Source organism: Heterocephalus glaber, unplaced genomic scaffold, assembly GCF_053883595.1.
Source record: "Heterocephalus glaber isolate CG9 unplaced genomic scaffold, H.glaber_assembly_v1.0 deba00001553, whole genome shotgun sequence".
In the NCBI taxonomy this organism is placed as follows: domain Eukaryota; kingdom Metazoa; phylum Chordata; class Mammalia; order Rodentia; family Bathyergidae; genus Heterocephalus; species Heterocephalus glaber.
The window spans coordinates 12,694,490-12,712,973 of NW_028258344.1; the positions used below are offsets into that span (position 1 = coordinate 12,694,490).

The window sequence follows — 18,484 nt, forward strand, 5'->3', positions numbered from 1 at the left end:
TGTCGTAATTTTGTAAGAAATTTAACCATTTACTGTATTTGTTGACCACATTGTATATGTTTGTATGTATCCTATCTGGCTCTCTCTCTCTTTCTCTCTCTCTCTCTTTTTCTCTCTGTTTCTATGACTCTCTTAATTCTAAGGGAGTCACTTCAAAATTTCTACCATTTTACTTTTCTATTAGAAATAGCATTTTATTAGATTCCAGTGATTTTGTGCTTTGCAATGCTTAAAAGTTTAGGAAACACCTGCCATTAAATTTTTACCCCAGAACTGTGGAAGCCTAGTGGATAAAATTTAATTTGTAGAGATGATGACTTTTGACTCTGGCTTAGCATCATAAGTAAGTGTAACTCTCAGGGATGAGCAGCTCTGCACAAGGGCTCACATATTAAAACATAACTATTTTACTCAGGTATTGGATTTTTAAACTTTTTCATGTAAAAAATTAATCTAGATCTGGTCAACACCTGGTCATTTTATGAATCTAATGTCACTTTTATTATGGCTTTTCTTGGTTCACACAGGCATTCTTACACCGAATGAACCAGTGTGCAGCAGCAAAAGTTGACAAGAATGTAACAGAGGAAACGGTGAAGGTGAGGATGTGCAAGGGGCCCTTGTCCCAAGGATGAGTTCCCAGAGATGACATGTTACCTGTGGGACATTCCTGCAGGAACTTTCCGTTTCTCTTCAGTACCACTATTAAGTTCCTGGGCCAGTCACTGTGTCAGTAATAACATGAAAAAGGGGCCAGGGTTTGGGAACAGAAAGGGAAGTTAGAAGAGGCATGTAAGTCTAGAGAATTTTTTAACCAAGGTCTTGAAAATGTTTGAAAAAAGGAAGAAAAATAAACTTAAGAAATGAGACCTAACTTCAGCCTCTATGAGAGGGAGAATGTTGAATGAGGTGTCAGAAAATTGGCCTAGTGGTAGGAGGTGGGCAAATCTGGACTTCCAGTCTTTGTGGTTGCAAAAGAACAGGACTTGAATGGTCCATGAGCTGCAGGAAAGAAAGTCCATATATCTTCAATTCAGAAGCAAATATATAACATATCGTTTAAAGTGTGGGGAAGAGGGTTGGCCAGTGATACAGCAGAGATTCCCACTGTGCGAGGCCCTGGATTTGATCTCTAGCAACACACACACATACACATACACACATGCACACAGACACACACACACACACACACACACAAAACATAGGAAAAATTTTAAAGAGCATGACAAATAAAAATTATCCCATAGTGATTATTTAAATTGTTTAAATCATCATTGATATTGATGATGCTAATTTACTGCTCTATTTTACTGCAAGTAAAAAAAAAACTAAAGGTTTTTCTGACTCTATTTCCTCATGAGTTAAATATTCAACTTTCACAATTACTATGGGAATATTTTAGTTAATGAGCTTATGGAAACAAGCAAAAGCAATTTATAATCCAAACAGACTTGAAGACTATTTGATTCACATATTTGAACTCCAGATGAAAGATGAGGTTCCCCACAGGTGATTCAGGGAGGCCAACAAGTTGCTAGATCCTCTCCAGTGATTCACTCTGCCCTCCAGGGTATCAGCTTTGCCCCTGAGCTGGCTCCTCCCCTGGCTGCAAAGTGACCTCATAGTTGTCCCAGCTGTCACTCCCACACAGCGCTTTTTGGAAGGAGAAAAGGACTGTGTGTTCCAGGATGCCTTTCCTAGGGGCAGACACCCTTCTCCAAAAGCCTGCCAGCAAATTTGTATGCAGTTTTACCTGAAGATCACCCTGGAACTGGGGTGGGACTATCATGCTTGGATTTGGCCACCCAGGCTTTGTCTTAGAAACCAGGTGAAGTGTCCTGGTCCCCAAAGTTTTGTGGGAGTGGACAAAATTTGGCTTCTGTCAGCAAGGCGAGAGGAAAGAATGAATTTAGCATAGCTACTGACTGAAATTTTTCAGTTTGGAGAGAGAATACTGGACTCTTATAGACATTTTTAAATTTTATTTTACTTGCTTCACTACTGCACTTACATGTGTATTTTTTTTCACAGATGTTGTTTTCGAACATCGAAGATATCCTTGCAGTACATAAAGAATTCTTAAAAGTTGTAGAAGAATGCTTACATCCTGAACCTAATGCTCAACAAGAAGTGGGAACCTGCTTTCTTCACTTTGTAGGATAAATTTGTTTATTTTAAGAGTTTTTTCCCCCTGATTTTAAGATCTAGCTCTTGGCATTGTAAAAAGTATGAGTTCAGTGCTAGAAGTAAAATCTGACACCAGAAGTTTGGGGTCTTTTAAGGCCAGTTAGATCTTGTACTCCAAGACAGAAAAGGCAGAGTGTCCCACATCATCCATTTTACTCAGTGAAGAATGAACAGCCTTTTCTCTTTCCCAACGAGCTAGTTCTTCGCATCCTCTGTAGCTTTGAATTCTAATGAATATTCAGGCTGTTCAGAATGAATAGATTTTTATGTTTCTCTCAAACATAGAGCATTTTCTTTTGAAGCAGAAAATCCTCACTGTTATAATGGCATGACAAGCCTTTTAATAGTCAGAATGTTCTCTTGTTAATCAGCTTGTGACAGACTTGGAGGTGAACAAACTCAGTATGGTTGTGTCTGAATTTTTCTCAAGGGTAGCTTCTCAGAGGGTTGTACTGAGCAGGGCAGAAACCATAGGAGGTGGTGCTCAGTGGTCACAAATTATATGTCCCAGACCTGTGATAATTTTCATATCATTCTTTATACACTACAGCTGAAATTATTTATGCAATTGAGTTGCAAAGAAAGATGCCACCTGTATAATCAACATTGTTTCCAAAACTAAAGGGCATTCATACTAAAAAAAGAAAATGAAAAAGAATGCTACCATTTATATCATTCCCTTAATGCTATTTTTCAGAGTACCATTTTAAATCCATGTATTTATCGAAATGCAATACAATGAACATTTTACTTAAAAATATGTATTATGTCACAGTAATCAAACTTTGTATATTTTTATTTTCCACTTCATCTTTCATAAAGGTTTTCATGTGTAGTTTTCTATCTATAAATGATGACCAGGCTCTGTATATGTTCTTTTAATTATCAGAAAATGTTCTAGAAAGATAATTATATTAAAGAGAGAGGCTTCTTGGGTATAGGAAGATTGAACTGTGCTTTCTTGGGTGTGGCTGGAAGCCATGGGTGTTTGTGTCCATTTACAGAAGCCTGTTCCTTTTCAAGAAAGAATCAGAATCCTCTGCCAGTTGGAGTTGTTGCTATCCAAGGCCAGGGTTGCGTATGGGAATCTTGCAGTCTGACAGTCATTTTCTTAGTAACACATTGTAAATGTGTCATCCATGAATTTAGCTAAACCATTTCTGAAGTTTGTTTTTATGTGGCTCGTACAACCCCTTGAGATAAGTCATTCAATACATTCTTTGCTGCCTGTATACAATAGTGCTTAATGTTCTAAACACATGCCTTTGAAATTTCAAAGGGTAGTTTTAATATTTGATCAATAAATATTCTGTCTTCTTTTATTCTGCTAGTTATTAATCATAACCATTTTGAGAAAACTTTTACAAATGGAAGGTAGCATAGAGATGATGATAAAACTCTTTTCTTTTGGAAAGATTTCCTTTTGTTTATGAAAACCATTTATTTTGTTCCTAATTGGTCACTTTTATGATAGCTCTAGTGATTAGAAGATCTTTGTATTGATCCAAAATCTGCCCATCACTGCCTTTACAATTCCCACCTAATGGTATTAGTCTTATGTTTGAAGCTACGTAGACTCAGCAACCTTTTGCAGCATAACAGCTATTTGAAAGTAGCTACTATTCCCTGACTTTTCTATACTAAGAATTATCTCTCTCTGAAATGACCGCTCACTTACCGTGTCCTCAGAGGGTGTCATTATCTTAGCCACTTGTTGCCTTATATTGTTCTGTTTGTCAGTGTTCCTCTTAAGGACACCATCCGAATTGGTGTCCGTGAACTGCAGGGTCCTATGTTCTGTTGTCCCTTTATGATCTGGCACATGACTTTCCCTTGACCTAACATGGCTTTCTTCCCTCTTCCTGCCAGGTATCATGGGTTTATCCACTGGACCTTGTACAGAAGTAACATGTTTTTAAAAGCTGTGTCTGTGGTCTCGAAGAACAGCTCATTGCTCTCTATTCTTTACCACCACTTGCTTCATTTATCTATTATTGCATTCATCATATTGGAGTAAAATTTATATGTCTTTCTCCTTTTCAAGACTACTCTTTATGGATCAGGGAAAATAAATAAATAAGAAAATAAATATTTACAGTATAGTTTTTGAGAGATAGTAAACAGTAAAGTTTATATATACCGACAGGTTAAAATTTCAAAATGAATAAAGTGATTAATTTATTCTGTCTTGAATTTGCAGAAAGATAAGTTTCGTATCTATGATGAATATTGTAGTAACCATGAAAAAGCACAAAAATTGCTTCTTGAACTTAACAAAATAAGAACAATTCGGACATTTCTTTTGGTAAGTACATATTTATGTGTTATCATATGCTGATATTTGTCGACAGGCCCAGTAAGAATCAAGGAGTAGCATCAACGTGGTATAAAAGCTGTTCGTGAGGTACTGTAACTTTTATCATATGCAGGCTAGAAAGCTAGAGTCCTTTGATAAATCTGGGAAGTGAGAGCTGGCTTAAGCTCATTTATGGGGAAATACTGCTAATGCCCTCTCCTGGCTGATTATGAATTGCTTACAAGATCCCATGGGTTCCTATGAGTGAAGAACGCCTGACAGAGTTCATCATTGCTTTATATCCTCAGCTCCTCAGGACTTCATTTACTTCTGCTAAAAGAGCTGTAAGTAGGGCAGAAAGAGGAAAGATGCAAATCATGGTTATGGGAGAAAATAAATGTAGTTTGACATTTCTCCTACATACATTTCTTATTCAATTTTCCTGAAAATAGCAAGAATATATATAATTTTTTGAGGTAGCACAAATAAACATATATTTTGGCAGTTCCTTAGACAATCTAACTGACAGTGAGGACCACAATATAAGTTCACGGTTCCATGATATTTCTGGAGCTGCACAACCATCTCCCAAATCTAATTTTAGAACATTTCCTTCACCTGAAAAATATCTCTCAAGTCTCTTTACAGCCCATGTTTCCTCCCACTGTTTGCTCCAGGCAACTACTGATTTGCTTTCATCTCTATAGAGTTGCCTTTCTGGGTATTTTGTATAAATAGAGCTATGCAATATAATTTTGGGGCCTAATTTCCTTTTTTAGTAAAGTGTTTCTGAGGCTCATCCTTAGAGCATGTGTCCATTTTCCATTCATTTAAACAAATGAATACCATTTCATTGTGTGGCTTTAGCATATTTTATCTCTTCTTCAATTAATAAACATTAGGGCTCAGTCTAGTTTATGATATTTTTCATAAATAATGCTGTATGAACATTCATGCAGAGCTTCTGTGTGGACATAAAGTTTTATTCTCTTGGGTAGATACTAAGAGTGAAATTACTAGATCATAGTCTAAGTTTTCTTTTAGTGTTTATTCTGCTAGCTCTGTAGGAAGATTGTAGTTTCTATATATCTTTGCCAAGACTTAGTGTTACCATTTTTTCTGATTATAGCCATACTAGTGGGTGTGTGGTGGTATCACGGAGGGGTCTAAATTTGCGTTTTTCTGATGTCTAATGATTATAAGCATGCTTTCATGTTCCTTATTAGCTTATCATATATATTCTTTAGTGAAATGGTTATTTAAATCTTTTGCCCATTTTTAAATTGGAGTGCTGACCTTATACTGAGCTCTCAGTGTTCATTGTTTTCGATGCTTTATCTAAAATACAGTTTTTAGATATTTCTTCCTACTGTGATTTATCTGCTCATTTAAAAAAATGCTATCTTTGAAAATTAAAAGTTTTAAAATTTGATGAAATTTAATTTATTAATTTTTTTCCATTATGATGGTTCTTTTATCATATTTAAGAAATCTGTAATCAGATCTTAAACTTATTTTTTCTGAGTGTTTTATTATTTTGATGTTATTGTGTTTGGAGTTATCTTAATGTCATTTTTGGGTTGTTCATTGCTATATATATATTTAGTTGAGTTTTGAATATTGATTGACCTTTTATCCTCTAATCTAAATTCATATTAGTTCCAATAATTCTTTTGTAGATTCTTTGGGATATTTTACATACAGGATCATGTTATCTGAAAATAAAAACAGTTTTACTTCTTTTTTTTTCCCATTATGAATGCCATAATTTGTTTCTTGTTTTTTGGTACTAGCTAGAACCTTCAGTGGAGTGTTCAGTAGAAGTGCTAAGAGTGGATGCACTTGCCTTGTTTCTGGTCTTAGGGGAAAAACATTCAGTCCTTATAAACTGTAGGTTTTTTTGTAGACATCCTTTTTAGGTTTTAATGTATTTCTAGTTCATTGAAAGTTTTTATGACTTTTTTCTTTTCTAATGTAAGTGTTTAAAGTTGTGATTTATGTATATTATGATATGAATATTATTCAAATGAATTAAAGCTAGAACTTATTAGTGATATTATCAATCATCACATTATTGAAAGAGAGATATTGCTTCCAAATATAATTGTTGTCTTTTTCACGATTCAACTTTGTCGGTTTTTGCTTTATGTGTTTTGGAGCTCTGTTTTAAGATATGTAACCTTCATACTTGTGTATTACTGTTTCTGTTTATCATTATGAAATGCCCCTCTTTGTCCCTAGTGCTATTTTTTCTGTTAAAGTCTGTTTTTCCTGATGTCATTATGGAAGTGATAGCCATCTTACTACTGGTAATTTTGTTTTTATTCTTTATTTTTCTTACAAACTCGTGATGATCTTTGAAATATTTTTCATAGACACTGTTAAGTCTTGCTTTTTCTTTAGGCTGACAAGGTCTGCCTTTTGACTAGAGAGTTTAGTTTGTTTGCCTTTAATGTCATTATTGATACAGTTGTATTTATATGTATAATTTTGTAATTTTTTGTTATGTATCTTCTTGGTTTGATTCTCTGCACCTCTTTTCCTATTTACTTTTGTCAGACAGATAATTTTAGTGTACCACTTTATCCCTCTATTGATCCTGTAAACTATATTGTTTAAGGATAATGAAAATAATTTTTTCTATAAACTACAATATGTGTCTTATCAAGTTCATTTTCTATTACTATTGACTTAATTCCAGTAAGATATAGAGGGTATTTTGTTATAGTATTTCTTATGTGGATATGGAAAATGTTCCGTTTCCTCCTTCCTCCATTGTGTTCTTATGGCCATACATATCAAACTATGTATTGTGAACCCTGAAACACAGTGGTATAACTTTATTATATTTTTGTACAGTCTTTAATATTAACCTGTTTACCATTTCTAGCCTATGTCTTCTAGTACATTTTACTCTGACATTATAATCTTTTAATCTGAAGAATAATCTTAATTTCTTATAAGAGATTTCTTCTAGCATTGGCTTCTCTGATTCTTTATCTGGGAATATCTTTACTCTGCCTTCATTTTTGAAGGATAATTTTATTGGCTATAGGATTCTTTGTTTTGTTTTGTTTTGTTTTGGTACCAGGGATCAAACTCGGGTCCTTGTGCTTGTGAGGCAGGTGGCGGAACCACTGAGCTAAATCCCTGGCCCTTGGCTATAGAATTCTTGATCAGAAATTTAAATATTCCATTATATATTGATCATGGCATCCATTGCTTCTGAATGATGAGAAGGTATTTGCTACATTGTTTTTATATTTTACATAATGCATCATTTTTTACTCTCTGTTTTGAATATTTTCAAAGAAAATTGGACTATTTCCATTGGTTTATATTCAATTCCACTGAGTATTTTTTCTGCCATCTCAAATGTGCTGTTTATCCTAACTAGTGAATTATTTATTTCATCTCATGTGTATTTGATTTAGTTAAATTTCTAATTCTCTATTGAGATTTCCTATTTGTTTATGCATTATCATTGTATTATTTTTCAGTTTGTAAAACAGGGCTCAGTGTATTCCTTGGACATACTTATAATAGCTATTTTGAATTCTTTTTTTTCTAAATCCAACAATGGTACATTCTGAGGTTTTTTTGTGGTTTTTTTTTTGACTATGTGTGAATCACATTTTCCTGTTCCTTTGTGTATCTCGTAATTTCTTATTATAAGCTGGACAGTTAAACATTTCTGTAGCAATTCTGGATTCTATATTTTCTACCTGAGGTTAGTTACTATTTTTTGTTTGTTTGTTTATTCTCTTTTGTTTTTAGTAAATTGCTCAAACTTAACCTAAAAATCTGTCTTATATGTGAAACTGATGATATCTCTTCTTATTTATTTTTATAATTTTATTTTTCTAATTTAGCTTTGCTTGTTAGGAATCACTCTTGTGACTGCTTACCTTATAGTCAGCCAGGGGTTTGTCAAAAGTATTCAAACATTATTATCTGTCTTTTCCATGGATCTGAGTGTGAGTCAAAAGTCAGGTAGTTTGCAAGTTGATTCAGGTTTCACGTCCTGAATCACGTGGGACTTTCTTTGGTCTTTTGTACAGATCCACACGGCCAAGTATCTCTAAGCTGACCAAGTTTGGTTATGCTGTGGCCATAGTAAGTTTTATGATAAGTAAAATCTCTGGAAGCTTATTTAGGAAGCATGTTCCATATGTATATATGTATGTATGTATGTATGTATTATTATTATTATTATTATAGCTTGTGATTCTAAGGCAATCTAAGATAGTGACCAACATCTGCCATCATGAAAAGAGTTTATAATCTATATAATACAAAGGAATTGAAATGGTTTGGGTGGTTCTATGTTCTTTTGTTATGGCTCTTCAGCCTAGAGCTAGGTAGGTAATGACCATATTGATAAGAGTGCTAAGTCATGTTGGGATCCTGAAATATCACTGGAAATATGTAGATAAAATCTAGATAATTGCGTTTTTAAAGATTTTTCTGGGGGAAAATACAATACATACCTTGAAGATATTTTGATCATCTGATTGCAGTAGGGAAAGAAGCTCCCAAAGAACATGCTGAGTAAGAAAATGGCATTTGCTGCTCTGCTTTCCAAGGTATCTGGGTGAAGTTACCTTCGTGGCTTTTGTTTTGCTGACTTGAGGCCATACTGAGTTTCCCAGGATAGGAGAGCAGATTGTTTTGCACCATTGGTCTTCCTGTCATATCCTGTCTTACTCAGCACTTGGCCTCTCTCCTCAATGAATATAACAATATTTTAAAATAGTGGTATAGAAAGTGCTAATGTATCAGTTTACCTTTAAAGAGGCCCTCTTCTCCCTTCATTAGATTTTAAGTATTCCTTCTATGGCAGTCAGTCTGAAAGCCACTAAAGAAACAAGATTTGGGCAAGTTTCTTTCAAGTCTCTTTGCATTGTTTAGGAAGACAAAAGCGTTATTTGTGTGACTTAATTTTCTCTTGACCACTACTTTATGGTCAGTAGAAGCTCCTTCAGTCTCACCTGTCCATATTTGCTGGTTTTTATATTTCTGTAATCACTTGGTCACTGTAGAAATCCTTTCTGGCCTCCTTCTCTGAGACTGGCTTCCTGAGGTCTTTAATGAAGTGTGACTTAGAGATCACTTGGCTAAAACATGGCAGTTTTACACAGATGAAAACTAGAATTCTGAAATCAGTCCAAGGCATATCACTGGTCAATGGCAGAGCTTGGTTTGAAGTTATAACCTAATTGTCTTTATACCTGCTCTTCCACAACATAAGGTACTGGTTTTTATGAATGAAATCTCTCTCTCTCCCTTCCTTTCCCTCCTTTCCTCCCTTCCTCCCTCTCTCCATCTCTTTATCATTACTATTTGTCTCTATATTTACCTTTTCCCTCATATATCAAACTTCAGAGAATATTTGTGAAGTCATTTTTATAGATCCAACATGTATTTTGGGTTCTGTAACCAATATGAAAGGCTCTTTATAAGTGCTATTTGTGACTGGAAACAGTATGCTCTTCTTAGAGAAAGTATGTAAGAACATTTCTTTTCATGATTTTTCAGTATAAACTTTTATGATAGAAGTTAAACAGCCTCAGATTTGAAAAATGTACTGTACTTGATTATGTTTATTTTCACCCAGAACTGCATGCTGCTTGGAGGACGAAAAAACACAGATGTTCCCCTGGAAGGCTACTTGGTAACGCCCATACAAAGGATATGCAAGTACCCTCTCCTTTTGAAGGTATTTTATGTGCTACTACATTGTAGCATTTGCTTTGAAATCATATATTTTTCTGATGATCTTTTGAAAGAGTTATTTAGAGTCTGACATTCTAAAAAAAAAATGGCAGATTATAATTATTTGGAAAATGGCTACTTTGTCACACATTTATCTATAGAGTAGAAAGCAAATCTTTAGTGAAAAAGCCAGTAAAATGAGCTTTTAGTGCTCTTTGTAGAAAACATACTTGAGTTTCATTCAGAATAAAAGCATTAGTTTCAAGAGAGATCCTGTTAAGTCCATTATGATTATTTTATGTGGCACTGTAGCAATAGGGTCCTTTATTTTAAGTAAATTCATTGTCAGTATGTTTTTTCATTTCTCAAACTTCAGTAAATTTATATTACTAATGAACTTAGAGTCAAAATTACATAATTTCAGAGCCTAGTTTCGGAATCATTATTGTAATGGAATATCATGGGTCACGTGGGACTGTAAATAATAGAATGTGGAATGACATTGCTGAGAAAATACCAACTCTTAAAGACAGCCTCACTAATGCTCATCATTCTGTCTTCTCATTACAATAATCAATATTTTTATAATGACAAATATATTGTACAATAATACCTTTGGCATTACTACAGGGCTTTATGAATAGGTCAGTGTATCAATTTTTGAAACTATACTTTTTCGAAGTATAACATCAGGATAGTCAGTTTGAGGTACTAGTTGAGCACATGACCTCTGAGTTCAAATGCCGAGTACTGTGCTTACCAGCTCTCTGAGTTGGATACATAATCTAATCCTATAAAGCGTTTTTTATTTATAAAATACAAAATGATGAAATTCAGCATATACCTATAGGAATATGTATATATATGTATATATATATGCATTTATATGTATGAATACACATTTGTATGCATATATAGAATTATAAAATGATTAATTTAGCTATTTTATAGAAATCACTTAGCATAGTATGTCCTCTATTATATTAGCCCTTATTACTCATATCTATTTGATTGATTTATTTTAATATATCAATTAATAATTCCATCTTCATTCTTAAAAATACTTAGAAATGCTATTGCTAGCTAGGCATTGTGGTGCATGCCTGTAATCCCAGCACTTGGGAGGCTGAGGCAGGAAGATCACAAGTTCAGAACCAGCCTGGGCTGCATAGTGAGTTTAAGGCCAGCCTGAACTATGTAGTGAGACCTTGTCTCAACAAAACAAAACAAATAAACAAACAAAAAAAATACTACTGACATATTAATTGGTATTGTTATTGATTTACTTTTTCAGATGTGTTATAAATGTGAACTAGAAATACATTTTTACTATAGCTTCTGTCAGTTGCATACATTTAAAAAAATCTATTTGGAAAGAATTGCTTCTTATAAAATAGCAAGTGTAAAATTGCCTGGCTAAGTCATGAAAAGCCATTCACAGAAGCTAACATAGCAGTCTTGGATAGTGCAAAAATTTGGCACACTCTTTAGACGGTATGGAGTGTCAGTGTCAGTGTGACTTGTATCTTTCCAAGATTCTTACCGACCTCTAGCTCAAGGACTCAGTTTGCATGTATATTCCTAATTGTACTTATTCCTGATCTTTTTTTTTTTTAATCTCAGGGGCTGTGCTTATTCTAAGAATAAGAAGTTGGAATATTAATAATAATCTATCATGGCAAAGTGGTTGCTGTAAACCACTCATTTCTCATTAGGAATGGCTTCAGATATTTGAACTGATGTTTCAAAAAAAAATAAAGATATCATGGACACATCCTTGCCCTACAAGAGAGAAATAGTTTAGAGATGATATCCTTCCCCCTTTGAGGAGGATTATCTTTACAACAGAAAAAGGGAAAAAACTATGCAGTTATGCAGGAGATATGTTATTATTATTTTTTTTATATCATCAGCTGAAAAGTTGTGCTGGGATTTTCTGTAATTTTAGATGGGTTTATTTATTCGGAGAAAAACATTAGGGATTGGGTTATAGTATTAAAAAAAGATATGTTGGTCTTACTTGTGAAACTCGCTATTATTAATTTGACCAGTCAATACAGGCTTATCACAAGTAGTTGCTAGATTTTTACTATTTGTCTTTGTATTTCACATTATCTAAATTTGTGTCACAACTCTACAAATGCCCATTGGATGTATTCCATACGGCCCCACCCCCTGGCCTACAGAATGACTTAGCGACTTCACATAATTTACAAATGCTTCTACTACTTAGAATTTCTAGAAAAGTGTGAATGCCTCTTGTATGGATTTGTGGGCCACCATAACATTTTATACCTTGTTCTGGAAGTGGTTTTTGTGTATTCTTATGGCTTTAACTCTGCAGAGCAGAGTGTGAACATGTTGAATGGAAGGTCAAAGTTAATGGGAAAATTTTCCACAGTAGGTAACTCAAGAGAGTAAATGAACTGGCTGTGTCAAAGCCTGGTGTGGTGGCACATGCCCAGCACTCAGGAGGCTGAAGCAGGGGGATCATCCTGAGTTTGTGATCGGCATGGGGTACATAGTGAGTTCAAGGCCATCCTGAAGTACATGGAGAGAAACCCTGTCTAAAAATGAGTAGATAAATAAATAAATAAACTGCTTAAGTTTCCACTGTATTTTGAGAATTCTTTTGAAGAGACGCCTCAGGGTTTTTGTAATTGTGTTAGTTTCATGATGATGGCGACTTAGTAAAGAAACAAATGACTAATTAAAAAGTAATGTGGTCACAACTGTCTAGACAGTAGGTTAAGATGTTTAATTTTGTACTTCTAAACAACAGCTAACAAGACCTTCATATATTTAAGAGATTAAAAATTACTGTAGTTTTGATATCCTGAATAGAAAAATATATGAATAAAATCGCCCTAAAATCCTGAACACTAAAAACAAAAAAAGGAAGCTATTGGATATATATTAGTTCATTTATCACAAAGAATGAACCTAAAAAATTGATGAGAACAGTATAAATTGCTCCTCTAATGATAAAGTATTGTGAAAATTGTAATAAAGTATTTATTTTGCTGGAGTGTAAGACATCTACAGATTTTGCTTTGTTTAACTCTTTATAGTTTATAGAAACTATAGTTTATAGTTTATATAGTATATAGAAACTAGTTTATAGTTTATCGAAGCTATTTTTATAGTTTCTCAAAAATATTGGAAAATAAGGATTTATATTACTATGATTTGGGGACATATTTATTTGAAGATTTATTCTGTTAAAGACTCCAGGAAAATGAAATGAACATATTAACATTGTTTTGTTAGAACAAAAGTCAAACTTAAAAAAATCGCATGCCCAAGTGATATATTTGATGATTTGAAAGAAGAAATGTAACTTCATTTAAAAAAAATAAATTTATGTGAAAAGTTAATATGACTGCAAAATGTGCCTTTGAGTAACACTCATCCATTCGACCTTTCTTTTCTGATCTTTATCTTAGTGGAATTTGTGATGTCATTGAGAAAGAGGCTATCGTGATCTTTGTAATTTTCATTTCCTGGTCGGTTTTAGTATGCTGTCCCAGAAAACCTACGATCAAAGAGCAATTTGGTTTCTTTGTGTGTAAACAGGAGTTACTGAAGCGGACTCCACGGAAGCACAGTGACTATGCAGCAGTGACCGAAGCTCTCCAAGCCATGAAAGCTGTCTGTTCCAACATAAATGAGGCCAAAAGACAAATGGAGAAGTTAGAAGTTCTGGAGGAATGGCAGTCTCACATTGAAGGCTGGGAGGTACATTTACTTTGCTCAAGTGCAGAGGTTAAGACAGTTCTATGAGGTTACCTAGGAGCAAAATTATTGGGATTGAATGGAACCATATATGGTTGTTTTTCTAGATATTGCTAAAGGACTATAATAAATTCTGAAAAATGCTTTCATTATTATTTAAAAAATTTTTTGAAGTGGCAGTTAATTCACTTAATCTTGACCTGAGATGTTTTGTTATGGAGCCAGTAGATATCATGTGGGCCCTGAGCTTTGGTTTTTCATAATTTGTACCTCATCAACTACTCTTTTTTTCTGTATTAACTTTGATTGACAAGTACATGGCCTGCATCTTCAAGAGAGTAAAGAATGAGAGAAAGCAATGGGAATCCTCAAGAGAGTAAAGCTCAATATATATGCTGTAATATTTTCAGACTCTAAATTAGGGGTTCAATGTTGAATTTCATTTTCAGTTCACCTACTTTCTCTAAGTTGTGATTTCTTCAATTTTAAAATGAGGAAACTTACCATAATTTAGTTTTTAAGGTATATTCAAGATAAAATTGTTATTCTGTGGTAAGGACCGATTTTTAAAAAGGACGAAAAAGCAAACAGAGAGCATGGTTCAGAATCTTTAAGATATTTTTAGCTATGGTAATTTTGAATCAGTTTTTTCATGGGGTTGAAATCCTACATTATTTTAGTGCTATACAAAAAATAAACTGAAATTCTGTATTTAAATTGCTATAATTTAAATGAATATGAGCTTTGAGCCAGTATAATTTTTCATGTTATGCACGTTATAAAGTAAGAAGTTAGGATAATTTTTTAAAAGTATAAATAAGATTGAAAATGTTCTCAGCTAAATGCTTTATCACATAAATCCAAATGGATTGTTTATATCATTAGGGACTTGTAGTAGCTTAATTTATTTCCTATCTTGGAAATGTTGGCTTTCATTTAGAACTAAAATTATATCCAACCAGATATGCAAAGAAACCTCAAACATTGACCTGAGGGAATTCTCCTATTTGAACATTCTGTGCTGTGAATCTTTTAAAATGCTATCTGGAGCCTGACTTTGGTTCCTCTTTGTGTATATTCTTCTACTTCAAGTGTCTAGGGTGATCTCCCATTTCACCATGAATGCTGCCTCTTTCAATCAATTAGAATGGTTGTGTGGTTTATAGTTGCTTCATGATAATAATTCCTTTCCTGGGGAGCGATTGTCTTGCTGGGATGAGAAAAATGAAGTAAAGTTTGCTTTTGCAGTTCTTTTGTCACTCAGACACTGGAAGAAAAACTGAGCTTGCTTTAAATTTCAAGATTTGTCAGTAAAATCTGCCAGGACTTTCACTAAAACAAGAACTTCAGAGACTCTTTTCAGTACTCTAGGGAAACGGAATCTGTCATAATTTTGTTTCCTTTTGGTATATGTCCTAAAATGAGTCTACTGAAGAAATGAGAGGTTCTTTAAACACTACTGATACTGTTTTTACAGTATGCACCGGCTACTCGAAGGTAAAATGTTTGTGAAGTGTTCTGCATCATACACAACGCTCAATTTCACCAGCCTGGGTGGTTTTATAATACTGAGTGCAAGAGGAAAAAATGGAGCATCAAGACAGAAGAAAGCTAGTGGAATTTAGGAAATTCTACAGAGTGCTCAGGAAAGTCAGAAAGGTCTACAGCTCTAACAGACATATATATGGCATATAATATCAATGTTGGGCTCCAAGGAGAGTGGTGACATGAATTCTACTTCAGTAGATTTTGACAATGAATTTAGGAGACACAGCCATAAAGACGTGGGAATTTGGGGACTTTGGGGGATATAGCTTGGAGCAGGGTTCAGTCAACTTGTTGGCAACTTGTGATTAGAACCTGATTACCCATACCACTGCACCATGTTGGAGAGAGGAGGGAGCCATTTCCCATTCTAGGGACTTTAGGAGAAATTGCTAGTCTGATAGGACTCTGTAGTGTAATATGGTTAGACAGTAGGAATTCAGTTCCCAAGAGAGAAATGAGAATGGATTTGAGAGCTATTTTTGTGTTGCTAACAGGAATTATTGTTCAGCCAGTAGACAGCTTTGTGTATATGTGGAGAGGCTCTTTTGGGGTTAGGACAGGGCAAAGTTCAGATGGAAGTGGCTCAGATGCAGGGGGCATGACTTTTACATATGCCAGAGTTCCTTGAAGAGTTTTCAAGCTTAGGAGCCCAGAACAAATGCTTGGAAATGTCTTCTGTCAAGCTCCTGCAGACCTTTCAGGACTACCTCAGAAATGACACTCTTGCTTCAGTAACTAGGATTCTCATATTCTCCCATACACTTCTTGTAGGGGAGATCAAACCCAGAGTCTCTGCATCAATCTACTGTTATGTCCCCAATCCTTTTTCTATGTTTTTGTGTTTTTTTTGGATAGAGGGTATCTCAAAGTTCCTAAATTGCCTAGGCTGGGCCCTAATTTGAGCTCCTCCTGGCTGAGACTATCAGAGTGCTGGGATTATAGGTGTGCACCACGCAGCTGGCCAATTTGAATGGCATCCGAATCTGATATACTAGGAATTTGCGTTATTTTCACTTTAGGCAGAATTTCTATCATATAAGTCATGTAATTATCCAGTGTCATTTCCTAATTAATCAAATGATGTGCTTTTTTTAAACAATAAATTCTCATAGATAATTTGTCTTTCTAGAATTTGGTGCTACTAAATTTTCATTTACATTCCTGAATTTAGGTAAATTAGCATTTGAAATTTATTGTTTCCAAATCACGTAACGTAGTAATAAAAAAGTTTTTGAGCAGATCTGGCTTTTAGTCTAGCCCTTTGTTTGGAGACAGTATGTCAGACCTCTTATTTATAGTATGGATTCGTGCAGTAGTCAAATTAAGTAAAAGTGCTTTGAAAACTGTAAAATGCTCTGAGGTTGCATTTTAAAGCTAGTTCAACAGTTGAATTTTACCCTTGAGAATTTTTCCTCATTTGTCCATTGCATGCACCCAAAGGTGTTATATTACTTCAAGTTATATGGTTTAAAGTAATGGAAACTAAAGGAAAAGTCATATTAATTGAGTGGCTCACAGAATCAATAGAAGAACCATACGAGTCAAAGTTGGAAGAGGCAGGTGATGTGGTACATGTGGAAGAGGACTCAGGAGACCTTCCAGGCTCCCATGTAACAACCAGTTTTCTCAGGGACTAATCCATGTCCATGTGTCTGGGCTAAGACCTGTGAAGGTAGTACCCCATGACTTCATATCCTTCCACTAGTCTGCACCTCTTAAAGCCTCCACCACCCCAGTACCACTGTGTTGGGCCCCAGTCCTCCAGCACATGAACCTGTAAGGATGAACCATAGCAGTGAATCTCAACCGTTTGCTGAGGGTATAGTCCCTATTATACAAACTGTAAGATTTAGAACTATTTAACTTACTTGAATTCTTACAATTAGTAGATGGCAAAGTTTAAATTTAAAATTTGGTAGCCTGATTCTGAGGTTTCTATTCTTACTTTGTGATATAACCACTCAGAGAAAAAAAATTAGTGTTTTCCTATGTTTCCTTTAACAGTATTTTGATTATAGATATTGGGTTTTTGTAAGCATTTATATAGTAACTGTAGCATAGAAGATCTGTAGTTTGTTTCAATTGTTTAGTTTTGAAGTTATGGCTTTTATTAATATAATTTATTGTATCTTTGCTATATTGTCTAACACTCAGAACATCTTACAAAATACTCTACTCAAGGTAATTGTATACCCATGATTAATATGTTTGAGTGGGAAGTTTATTAGCTGTTTAATCAGACTTGCTGTGCCAGTTAATCTTAATTGTCAATTTGAGTGTATTAATAGACTTCTGAAGAAGTGATTGGATCTTTCGGGTGCTATACTCATTGATGGTGGATTCATCCACCATATTCATTGCTGAATATGCTGGTAGGAGTTGAGGCCCAGTCGGAGTTGGGTCACTGGGGTCATGGCTTTGGAGGGTGTATCTCTGCCTGGTTCTCTGACTCTGTGCTCTGCTTTCTGAAAGCCATGAAATGAGGAGCCCTGTCATGATGTTCATGCTTTAAGAGCTACCCAACCATAAACTGAAGCCTCTGAAACCCTAAGAAAAATAAGCCATTCCCTCCTTAAACTTGTGTATGTTAGCAACAGGAAAGCTGGCCAGTGGAGTTGCTGATTTGCTCTGTAGAGCAGGACCATTCTTAGTTTCTGCTTGTTTCGTTGTTGATCAATTCTATGTGATACTGCAACTTTTAGAATCATAAAAGGAAGCACCAATAAACATTATATTGTTTAGTTTTTCCATTTTAAATCCTTGATATGTCTGTTTGGAATTAGTCTCTCAAATCTGACAAAAAATCAGAATAAAAGATAAGAGGAAAAATTATTAACGTTAAAGGTTGGAAGAAATGACATTCACAATAATTACTGTTTTAGAAAGTAAAGAAAAATAGAATACAAATTTGAGACAAATTCTCAATATAATCCTTTGTCTGAGGAATAGCTGGGAATTTTTTTTTCCCATTTTGTAGGTTGTCTCTTCAATTTGTTGGTGGTT

The 18,484-nt window shown here is 34.5% G+C and overlaps 1 protein-coding gene across 3 annotated transcripts in view; it reads left to right on the forward strand.

The window, feature by feature from the left end:
• Prex2 (phosphatidylinositol-3,4,5-trisphosphate dependent Rac exchange factor 2) overlaps positions 1-18,484 on the forward strand; it is a 262,543-nt gene that overhangs the window by 57,921 nt on the left and 186,138 nt on the right. For all 3 annotated transcript variants that reach the window (XM_013071229.3, XM_004842082.3, XM_013071231.3), the window contains 5 exons: positions 528-599; positions 2,032-2,154; positions 4,388-4,492; positions 10,101-10,202; positions 13,775-13,936. In XM_013071229.3, coding sequence (XP_012926683.2) covers positions 528-599; positions 2,032-2,154; positions 4,388-4,492; positions 10,101-10,202; positions 13,775-13,936 — 564 coding nt within the window. The remainder of the gene's footprint in view (positions 1-527; positions 600-2,031; positions 2,155-4,387; positions 4,493-10,100; positions 10,203-13,774; positions 13,937-18,484) is intronic.